The sequence below is a fragment of the Sabethes cyaneus genome, chromosome 3 (assembly GCF_943734655.1).
Source record: "Sabethes cyaneus chromosome 3, idSabCyanKW18_F2, whole genome shotgun sequence".
Taxonomy (NCBI): Eukaryota; Metazoa; Arthropoda; class Insecta; order Diptera; family Culicidae; genus Sabethes; species Sabethes cyaneus.
This window is the reverse complement of record NC_071355.1, coordinates 222,281,707-222,293,766: the sequence shown is the minus strand read 5'-3', so window position 1 is coordinate 222,293,766 and position 12,060 is coordinate 222,281,707. Positions and strand designations below refer to the sequence as shown.

The following is a 12,060-nucleotide window of genomic DNA, read 5'->3' as shown; positions in this document are numbered from 1 at the left end:
TGACTCACTACGTGGCGCTAGCGTATATGTAATACTCTTATACAAGCTATATCTTGCGCTGCTGACTATTTAGAAAGTTGCGGTCTTCGGGAAAGTTGTTCAAATGACTTCCACCTTCAACCTTGCATGGGAAACAGCGCAGAACTGACTCACTACGTGGCGCTAGTGTATATGCGATATGCTTAGACAGGCTGTATCTTGCACTGTTGACTATTTAAATAGTTGCGGTCTTCGGGAAGGTTACTCAAATGACTGACACCTTGAAGTTGGTATGGAAAATCGCGCAGGACTGACTTACTACGTGGCGCTAGTGTATATGTAATACTCTTATACAAGCTATATCTTGCGCTGCTGACTATCTAGAAAGTTGCGATCTTCGGGACGGTTGCTCAAATGACTGACACATTCAAGGTGGTATGCAAAATAGTGCAGAACTCACTCGCGGCGCGTATATGTAGTATTCTTATACAGGCTGTACCTTGCAATGCTGAACGCTCAACGCTCAATTTTATTCTCTAGCAACATTTAGACCATTGCAAATTATTTTTAAAGTTTTTGTTCGACCGCCCTTTAAAATTGACTTTAAAAATCGGGGGCAAACAAATTTTTGTTAAACTTGAGAAATTTTGTTTTTTGTATAAAATCATTGATCTCCAGGTTTTGCAGCCTAAAGAACTCGAAAAAAGAGTGTACGGAGTGTTGACGCTTCTAGCACGAAATAAAAGTGGAAGTACAAATAATGTAATTTCCGAAAATCGGCAAAAAAAATTCTTCCGATTTTGACCCTATTACGGAAGGTTTTTGCATGGAAAATAATAACGTATACATGAAAAGCAAGAATAGATTCGGGTTTCACGATTAGACTTCAAGTAAAAATTCCTGAAAATCTCAATATTTTTTTGCGTGATTAAAAATTTCTTTGTTTTTTACTAGTTACTAGTTAAATAACCGCTGTCACTTAAACAACCTTTCCGAAGAAAGCAACTTCTTGTACATTACCAAAATCTTGAGTTTTATGGCAAACACAAAAAAATCTGAAGTTTTTGGAGCGTCTTAGTAGAATACGAAACCTAAAAATAAAAAAGAAGAAAACTTATCCAATTTAATTCTACTATGTGTATTTTATTCACGACAGATAAGTATTTCGCCTACGACTGGCAGGCTTCCTCAGTGTCTGTTTTCGGTTCGAAAACACTGAGGACTGCCTGCAAGTCGTAGGCGAAATACTTATCTGTCGTGAATAAAATACACATAGTAGAATTAAATTGGATAAGTTTTCTTCTTTTTTATTTTTGGGTAACAAAAAAATCACAAATACACTAGCGCCGTCCGTTGAGTCAATTCTGCATTATTTTCCATACCATCTTGAAGGTAGCAGTCATTTAAGTAACCGTCCCGAAGACCACAACTTTCTAGATAGTCAGCAGCGCAAGATACAGCCAATACAAAAATATTACGAGGCAATTCCGAAATACTACCACATATACACTACCCACATATACACTAGCGCCACGTGGTGAGTCAGTTTTGCGCTCTTTCTCATGTCATCTCGAAGGTGGCAGTCATTTGAGCAACTTTCCCGAAGACCGCAACTTTCTAAATAGTCAGCAACGCAAGATACAGTCTGTCTAAGCATATTACATATACACTAGCGCCACGTGGTGAGTCAGTTCTGAGCTATTTTTTATGCCATCTAGAAGGTGGCAGTCATTTGAGCAACCGTCCCGAAGACCACAACTTTCTAGATAGTCAGCAGCGCAAGATACAGCCAATACAAAAATATTACATATACGCTAGCGCCACGCAGTGAGGCAATTCCGAAATACTACAATCCAACGAAAAGCCCTCGATCTGATGAACAACTTTGTCGAAGACAGCAACGTTCTATACGGTCAAGATCATGAGTTATTCCATGTTGGAACCAATTAAGTCAATTCCCATATGCTACGTAGACTCCATTAACACGGTTTCGATTAACGCGGTCCCTATTAGCGTCCTTATTGGGGGGAATACTGTATGGCCAAAAACTAGCACCCAAGGTATGTTGGGGAATATTTGTTGACTGATGGCCACTTCTGCGTCAGTTCCGGAACACCTCCTACCAGCTCCCGGGGAACATTTTTATATTTTGAGATAATTCATTTTGCGGCACATCAAATCACATTGGCTTGATAAAATAAGATTAGTGGAAGTACAATGGGGACATTTTGGATCCGAATGGCCACTTCCCCATCAGTTACGACATCCGGTACCTGGTTTTTGAGGCCATTTTTGAATTTTAGGATGATTTCTATTGCGGCACGTCAAATTTCATCACATTGATAACATAAGACTATTGGAAGTATAATAAACACATGTTGAAGGCAAATGGCCACATCAGCATCGGTCCTGGAACATCCGGTACCCGATTTTTGGGGACATTTTTGTATTTTAGGATAACTCATAATGCGGTATATCAAATCACATCGGCTTGATAAAATAAGACTGATGGAAGTAAAACAATGTCATTTAGAAGCCAAATGGCCACTTTACCATCGGTACTGGGTCATCCGGTACCAGTTTCGGGGGACATTTTTTGGCTTTTGAGATAATTCACCATGCGGCACCTCAAATCACATCGCGTTGATAAAATAACAACAATGGAAGTATAATGGGGCGTCAGTCGCATATAATCCGGTACCCGGTATTTATAATGAACCGTAAAACGGGGTAACTCGGGGCAGATGAATTACCCTGTAATCCAAAAATGTCCCCAAAACCCGGATACCGGATAGTCCGGAACCGATGATGAAATGGTAATTTTGGCTCCAAAATTTTTCCATTGTACTTCCATTAGTGTTATTTCATCAAGCCAATGTGATTTGATGTGGCGCATGATGAATTATCCTATCCAAAAATGTTCTCATAAACCGTGCACCCGATGTTCCGGAACCGATGATGAAATGGCCATTTGTCTTCAAATGGTCCCCATAGCTCTTGGAACTGTTTTATTTGATCAAGGCGTTGTGATTTGATGTGCCGCAAGATGAATTATTTCATAATCCAGAAATATCCCGTGGAACCAGGTACCGGATGTTCCGGAACCGATGGTAAAATGGCCATTTGGCTTCTAAATGACCTTATTTTATTTTCATCAGTCAGTCATCAGTCATCAAGCCGATGTGATTTGATGTGTCGCAAGATGGGTTATCCTAAAATACAAAAATGGCCCCAAAACCCGGGTACCGGATGTTCCGGGACCAATGCTGATGTAGCCATTTGCCTTCAAAATGTCTTTATTATACTTTCAATAGTCTTACGTTATCAAGCTGATGTAATTTGACGTGTTGCAAGATAAATCATCCTAAAATTTAAAATTGTCCTCATAAACCGGGTACCGTATGTTCCAGAACCAATGAGGAAATGGCCGCTTGGGTCCAAAATGTTCCCATTGCACTTCCATTAATCTTATTTTGTCAAGCCAATGTGATTTGATGTGCCGCAAAATGAATTATCTCAAAACGTAAAAATGTTCCCCGGGACCTGGTAGTGGGTGTTCCGGAACCGACGCAGAAGCGGCCATCAGTCAACAAATATTCCCCAACATACCTTGGGTGCTAGTTTTTGGCCATAGCTTTCAAACGAGGTAAAGAAAACGAAATTCGGATTGAAAATGGATGAATGAGAGCAATTTCAAAACTTGGGTCGTTTTCGACCCTTAATGCATAATATGTAACTTTTTTCTAATGCATTAGGAAGGTTAAACGGGATAACTTGCAACCAGGGCTTGAAAAGGGATCGCAAGTTGAATGTGACTGCCGTGAATGCGAACTTTCCGCATTCAAACTCCGCTTTTTGAACGATCATTTGACTGTTTTTTGAATTCAGTCAATCTGCCGCTTGTGCTGCTGCCGTCTTACAATTCATGCGGCATCTCTGCAAAAGCAAACAGTCAATCTGCCGTTTTGCTTTGCGCTTTGAGAATATAAACTGCAAACTGACTGGAAGCATACGGTGACGTATTTTTTCGTTTCTCTTTTTGTCTCCAAATCCCCACAGTAATAGTTTGTCACCCGGACGTCGGTCCGACGCAAGCAAAATATTCGTTTGTATTGGACGGAGTCCGACCGACTTCTTCCGTGCACATGTAGTTGTTTGTTTTTTTTTTTTTTGTAGTATTGAATCATACGATTGTGCGGTTGCTTTTCGTAAGCGTGGTGACTGCCAGTCATTTGACTGTTTTGCAGTCATTCGCTGCTCCAAACGGTAAAGGCAACTTGATCGAAACGAAAATGTTAAAAAGCTTTAGAATGCGTTCATACTACTGCGTGCCATCGGCGTTTGACTGAGCAAACTGCCAGTTGTGTTATGCATAGCGTTCGTATTCCATCACTAAACGGACGGTGTGAACTTGAATGCGCGTTGAAGGGACTGCGGTAGAAAAAAAGGATCGGTCGAAGCCCTGCTTGCAACAAACAATAGTTTTTGGAAATTGAACAAATCTAAAGATTTCTATGAGTTTCTTTTGACTTGAATATGCAAATGATAATCGGACTTGCGATTTTCAATGCTTTTGCTATGAAGATACGCATAAATGTCCTATGTCACGTTAGTCAAAAAAATGTATGAGCCCCGTAACGGATATTACAGAAATGACGTTTTATATTATTCACGCAATTGATATTCCTTGTCTAGATTCGATAGAGCTTCTTCTAGCCTTCTTTAAGGACCATTCACATATTACGTAACGCACTTAGGGAAGCGGGAGTTGTGTAACAAGGCATTACACGTCGTATATCCACTATGCAAAATCGCGTCATGAAGTGGAGCGGGAGAGTTAAAAATCATCGATATCTTGGTTACGTAATATATGAATGTTCATTACGTTACGAGTGATCGTAATTAGACACTCTCATATTGCTGGTGGTTTTTCTCAGTGAGGTTATTTTCTTGTTGGCCTCTTCTATGGCTATTTTCAGTATATCCAGAGAAAAACTGGCATATTTCCGACTTACCGAAAGTATCTTACACTCTTCAAGTGTGCTTTAGTATTGTTTGATGCAAAATGAAATGATATCTTGCCTCTTGAAGCTAACGGAACACAGCTTTTTATATCTACCCGCTGTTGCAAGTTACCCCATTTAAGTACTTGTTTTACGAATAATGTGGTAACAAGTAAGATAAACAAAACTAGTCATCATAAATCGATTATTTTGTTTCCTTATTGTTCATTTTACTATAAAAAATGTATGTTCGTGTATGTATGCTTCTTTTATTTTAAGTGCCTGTGGGCGACACAAACGTTTTACTGACTGTAACGACGGGACCCCTCATCGTAGTAACGCTACTGTTAACAGTGCAGATGTCAAAAGTGATAACGTCGCCGAGTGATAACGGCACGATCGGTTTGTATGTGAGAGACAAATCGTAGAGGACAGAAAAGCCACGAGTTGAAACCTACAGATTCCATTCTACAAATTTATACTGATTAACAGTGATTTTCTATTTGATATTTACATTAAACCTATATTATATTGCTCATTAAACCTAGTTATACCGTGCATATGCTAAATCTAAATTAAAACCTAGTGTGAGTACAAATTGATAAAACCTAAATAATGCTTAGTGCTAATGATTGTTACTTAACTTAAATATAGTACGGATAATAGCAGCTTAGTGGATATTACGATTCAAGCCACTCCACTTCTAGAGACAGAACACCAAATTTGTAAGTTGTAAATCTAAAAATTATAATTGATTATTCTAAAATAAGGGTTTGGTTGCAGCTAAAAGCTCACACACAGAAAAACGTGTTGCTCAATCGGAGTTGGTGAACCTAACCCAACATTTCTTTTAGAAATTTGTTAGGGATCGGAAGTATGGCAGAGAACAATTCCCCACAAAACTGCCAGTCCTGTAAACGGGTGGACTCGGCCGAGGATGAGATGGTCCAGTGTGACAAATGCGAGCGCTGGGAACATTTTGGATGTGCAGGTGTGGATGCTCAAATCCGGCTGCCGGATGCTGCATACGTATGCAAGCAATGTTTGAAGCAAGTGAAGGAAGTGAAATCCGGTAAGGGCCAACTGAAAGTGCCGGTCGACGAGACACGAGCGCCCAAAGGATCTAAGGCAGGTTCAAAGGCCGGGTCTAGGAATAGCAAGAAGAACCCTGGCCCGCCCGGAAGCGTATCTTCCAGCGTGCGGGCTGCGGCATTGAGGGAACAATTAAAACTCCTCGAAGAAGAGCAAAAACTACAAGAAGAATCTTTATTGGAAGATGAAGCCTTTAGGCAGCGGATGTTACAAGAAGATGAACGTCAGTTAGAGGAAGCCAAACGCCTTCGCGAGCGCAAACTGAAGGAGGAAATGGAGCTAAGGCGTAAACAGCAGCAAATTAGAAAAGAATCGCTAGAGAAGCGACAGGTGGTTATTCGGCAGCTGGCAGAAGCAAGTAATGGAGGCTCTGTTATTAATTCCGAGCATCGAATGGAAGAAGCAAACAATGGAGGTCATTCGGTTGTGAATTCCAAGCAAAAGGTCGAAAATTGGCTACACAGACAGGAAACTGGAAGATCAGATGGGAATCAGCAGAACCTTGGTGTTAACCCGATTCCCGAAGACCCAGTGGATCCCGTCTCCTCAGTACGAACCCTGACGCAAACGCAAATTGCCGCGAGACAGGTATTGGGAAAGGACCTGCCCGTATTTAGCGGCAATCCAGAAGACTGGCCTATCTTCATAAGTAATTTTGAGCAGTCTACAGCGACCTGCGGTTATTCGGATGCGGAAAATTTAGTGCGGCTTCAGCGGTGCTTGAAAGGAAACGCCCTGGAGTCGGTGAAAAGCCGATTGCTTTTGCCAGGTAGTGTACCGAACGTCATTCAGACTCTGCGTATCCTCTTTGGACGACCGGAGCTCCTCATCAGATCGCTGTTGAACAAAATCAACCAAATTCCGCCGCCGAGGCAGGATCGACTAGAAACGGTTATACACTTCGGTCTTGCTGTGCAGAACCTCGTGGATCATCTCAAGGCAGCTCAGCAATCTAATCACCTTACGAACCCTGTACTGTTGCAGGAACTGGTAGAAAAGCTACCCGGCTCGTTGCGCCTTGATTGGGCAGTTTATAAAAATCATCATGAAATTGCAACTCTTGACACCTTTGGTGAGTTTATGTCGGGACTGGTGACATCAGCAAGCGAAGTTTCCTTTAGCGTTCCGGGTTATAGTGTACCAAAGTTTACCATGCCAAATGAAAATAGGAACAGCAAACCCAGAGGAAATACGGTAATCGTTCAAGCCCATTGTGCGGACGAAAAGCCAGCACAGACGCTTAGTAACAAAAGCAGTGTTAGGACAGGCAAGCCGTGCCTATCGTGTGGGCGAGTAGGTCATCGAGTGGCAGATTGCCAGCAGTTCAACATCGCGAGCGTGGATGAACGCTGGAAGCTGGTACAGCAAAAAGGACTCTGCAGAACGTGCCTCAATAGTCATGGCAAATGGCCGTGTAGATCCTGGCATGGTTGTGGTGTCGATGAATGCCGACAGAAGCACCATACTCTTTTGCATTCCTCCCCTTCTTCTGATCGAATAAACGTATCATCTAGCCATGTAACCTCTGGAGATTTACAGTGGCCACTTTTCCGCATACTCCCTGTTATTTTATATGGCAACAATACCTCTGAAATAATTTACGCCTTTATTGACGAGGGGTCATCCTATACTCTCCTGGATGAATCTATTGCAAGACGGCTTGGTGCTAATGGGAAATCGGAACCGCTAACACTGAAGTGGACTGCAAATGTAACACGGGTCGAGCCAAAGTCACAACGTGTGCAAATCGACATTTCTGGTAAAAGCAATAGTTCACGATACTCTCTCTTCAACGCTAGGACAGTTAGTCGTCTGGTTCTGCCGACTCAAAGCTTAAAGTATCACGATCTAGCGAATCGTTTTCTCCATCTGCGCGGTCTCCCACTCGACGACTATGATACGATTGAACCCAAATTACTTATCGGTCTGGACAATTTGAGGTTGTGCGTTCCCCTAAAATTACGCGAAGGAGGACAAACACATCCGGTTGCTGCAAAATGTCGCCTAGGATGGAGCGTTTATGGATATGTTCCAAACAAATCATCCCAATCAGCGCTTCTTGGGTTTCACATGGGAACGGTTTCCGATCGGGATCACGAACTAAACGAGCAGCTTCGTGATTATTTCACCCTCGAAGATGCAGGAGTTACTGATTCGTGTCAGATCGTGGAGTCAGCCGACGAGAAACGTGCCGTACAACTGCTGCAAGAAACAACTCGGCGCACGCCTACCGGACCGAACTACGAAACAGGCCTGCTGTGGAACACGGACAGCCCGAATTTTCCCGACAGCTACCCAATGGCCGTCCGACGTTTGGAGGCATTGGAACGTCGACTTCAACGAGAGCCAGGCCTTCTAGAACGTGTGCGTGAACAAATCGTGGACTACGAAAAGAAAGGATACGCCCACCAAGCGAGTTTGACCGAATTGACCTCGGTTGAACCCAGTCGCATATGGTATCTTCCTCTAGGTGTTATAACAAATCCCAGGAAGCCTGGCAAGGTTCGTCTGATCTGGGACGCAGCAGCAAAAATAGGCGATGTTTCCTTCAACTCTCGGCTTTTAAAGGGGCCCGATCTATTGACCCCTCTTCCGATGGTATTATGCCAGTTTCGCCAGCACCCAGTGACGGTGACGGGTGACATCATGGAAATGTTCCATCAACTTAAAATACGCTTCCCAGATTGCCAGTCGCAGCGCTTCGTATTTCGACATCGCACTACAGATCTTCCTCAGATCTATATAATGGACGTCGCCACTTTCGGGTCATCCTGTTCCCCAGCATCAGCGCAATATGTGAAAAACATTAACGCAGATGAGTTCGCCAGCGATTATCCACGAGCCGCAGCAGCAATAAAAAACAAACACTACGTGGACGATTATTTGGACAGCTTCGAGACTGTCGAAGAGGCTATTGCAGTAGTTAACGAGGTCAGGCTGGTGCACTCGAAAGGAGGCTTCACTCTCCGGCGCTTCCTGTCTAACAAGTCAGACGTTTTGCAAAGAATAGGCGAAGTGGCTGAGGAAAATGCAAAAAACTTGCACCTTGTGCGGGACGGCAAGCCCGAGTCAGTGTTGGGGATGAGGTGGATTCCCAAAGAAGATGTATTCATCTATTCCTTTAGTACACGAGATGATCTTCAACACATTTTGGATCGCAACCATATTCCTACTAAACGCGAAGTAGCTAAAGTGGTGATGAGTCTTTTCGACCCACTGGGTCTCATCGCTTTCTTTCTTATTCACGGCAAAATCCTTATCCAGGAGCTGTGGGCCGCGGGAATAGGATGGGACCAGCAAATTCCGCAAGATCTCAATGAGCGCTGGCAGCACTGGGTGAAATTACTGCAACAGCTCGACCTGCTGCGCATACCGCGCTGTTATTTTCGTTCGTCGACGAAACGTTCCAATCTGCAACTTCACCTTTTCGTTGACTCAAGCGAAAGCGCGTACGCTTGTGCGGTATACTTCCGTTTGGAATCCGAGTGTGGTGCAGAGGTGGCGCTTGGAGCAGCTAAAACCAAGGTAGCGCCGCTCAAGACACTATCAATACCTCGACTCGAGCTCAGAGCAGCGGTCCTGGGCGTCCGCCTAATGGAAACTATCCAGAAACATCACACCTTTACAGTCAGTCAACGCTACTGCTGGAGCGACGCGAGTACGGTACTCGCATGGATTCGCTCTACTGACCATCGGCGCTACCATAAATACATCGCAGTTCGAGTTGGGGAGATCCTATCTTCGACACACCAATCGGAGTGGCGGTGGGTACCAAGTAAGCAGAATGTGGCCGATCTAGCCACCAAGTGGAATAAATTACCACATGTGACAGCAGAAAATCCCTGGTTCCGAGGACCAGCATTCCTGTACGAACCTGAAGAGCGGTGGCCTAAGCAGCGAATAGTTGTTCCGACTGAGGAAGAACTTCGTCCTACCCACTTTCTCGCAGTACATTTAGCGCCGAATATGGTATTCGAAAGGTTCAATCGCTGGACTAAAATGCATATGTTTTTCGTGGCATTGATAATTTTCGTCGGCGTTTAATGAAACAGGATTTGCAACTCGGTAATCTCACCAGCGACGAGCTCCGGCGAGCCGAAGAGGCGCTAATCAAAACAGCTCAAAATGAAATTTATGCAGAGGAAATCGCTATACTTATCAAGTCGCAAGGATCACCTGAAAATCGCCACGCCACCGTGGACAAATGCAGCTCAATCTACACTTTGTGTCCCTTTCTGGACGAGAAGAGCATTTTGCGTAGTCGTGGTCGAATCGATGCTGCACCGTATGCGTCGATCGAAGCTAAGTTTCCAGCCATCCTGCCTAATCAACACCTAATCACTTTCCTTATTGTAGACTGGTATCATCGCCGTTTCCGTCACGCCAACCGAGAAACTGTCTTCAACGAAATTCGCCAACGATTCCAGATATCCGCACTGAGACGACTGTTGGACAAAATTGAACGCGCGTGTGTCGTCTGTCGTCTAGCGAAGGCAACCCCGAAACCACCAGCGATGGCTCCACTGCCCGAGATGCGCTTGACAGCATTTATTCAACCCTTCACATTCACCGGGTTGGATTACTTCGGGCCAGTGCTCGTGAAATCAGGTCGAAGCAACGTGAAGCGCTGGGTGGCGCTATTCACCTGCCTCACGATTAGAGCAGTGCACCTAGAGGTGGTGCATTCATTAAGCACGGATTCTAGCATTATGGCTGTGCAACGTTTCGTGGCACGCAGAGGTCTACCGAGAGAATTCTGGACAGACAATGCCACATGTTTCCAAGGTACTAGCAATGTGCTTAAGGCACAAATAGAGGCAAGAAACAAAGCTCTGTCCAGTAAGTTCACGACCTCGCAAACGGCATGGAAATTCATCCCCCCATCAGCCCCGCACATGGGAGGTGCGTGGGAGCGACTAGTCCGATCGGTGAAGGTAGCTATCGGAGCAGCCCTAAATGGGCCGCGCAAACCTGACGACGAAACCCTGGAGACCATTCTTTTGGAAGCCGAGGTCTTGATCAACTCCAGACCTCTTACATTTATTCCGTTGGAGTCTGCCGATCGAGAGGCATTAACGCCCAACCATTTTTTGCTAGGCAATTCTTCTGGAGAAAAATTTATACCCACTGAACAGATGAACATTCACTTAACGCTCCGTAATAGTTGGAAATTGGCAAGATATATTACTGATGATTTCTGGCGCAGGTGGCTTAAAGAGTACCTTCCTGTGATCACACGGAGAAGCAAGTGGTTCAAGGACGTGAAGGACTTAGCGGTTGGCGACTTAGTGTTGGTGGTTGACGGAAAGGCGAGGAACCAGTGGCTACGTGGAAGAATCGAACGTATAATACCCGGACGAGACGGCAGAGTGCGGCAGGCGTTAGTGTGGACTTCAACGGGGATTCTGCGTAGACCAGCCGTGAAATTGGCTGTACTGGACGTCGAGACGAATAGTAAACCAGGATTCGGTGCTTCACAGGTTTCGGACACTCACCAAGGTTTACGGGTGGGGGTATGTAACGACGGGACCCCTCATCGTAGTAACGCTACTGTTAACAGTGCAGATGTCAAAAGTGATAACGTCGCCGAGTGATAACGGCACGATCGGTTTGTATGTGAGAGACAAATCGTAGAGGACAGAAAAGCCACGAGTTGAAACCTACAGATTCCATTCTACAAATTTATACTGATTAACAGTGATTTTCTATTTGATATTTACATTAAACCTATATTATATTGCTCATTAAACCTAGTTATACCGTGCATATGCTAAATCTAAATTAAAACCTAGTGTGAGTACAAATTGATAAAACCTAAATAATGCTTAGTGCTAATGATTGTTACTTAACTTAAATATAGTACGGATAATAGCAGCTTAGTGGATATTACGATTCAAGCCACTCCACTTCTAGAGACAGAACACCAAATTTGTAAGTTGTAAATCTAAAAATTATAATTGATTATTCTAAAATAAAGGTTTGGTTG

General features: G+C 43.9%; 2 protein-coding genes across 2 annotated transcripts; both read left to right on the top strand.

Moving 5' to 3' along the window:
- The first annotated feature begins 5,858 nt into the window (after positions 1 to 5,858).
- LOC128740775 (uncharacterized) lies at positions 5,859 to 10,118 on the top strand. Its single transcript, XM_053836342.1, has one exon. The coding sequence runs from the start codon at positions 5,859 to 5,861 to the stop codon at positions 10,116 to 10,118; it is 4,260 nt and encodes a 1,419-aa protein (XP_053692317.1).
- Positions 10,118 to 11,668, top strand: LOC128740773 (uncharacterized). Its single transcript, XM_053836339.1, has one exon. The coding sequence runs from the start codon at positions 10,118 to 10,120 to the stop codon at positions 11,666 to 11,668; it is 1,551 nt and encodes a 516-aa protein (XP_053692314.1).
- Positions 11,669 to 12,060: the final 392 nt, after the last annotated feature.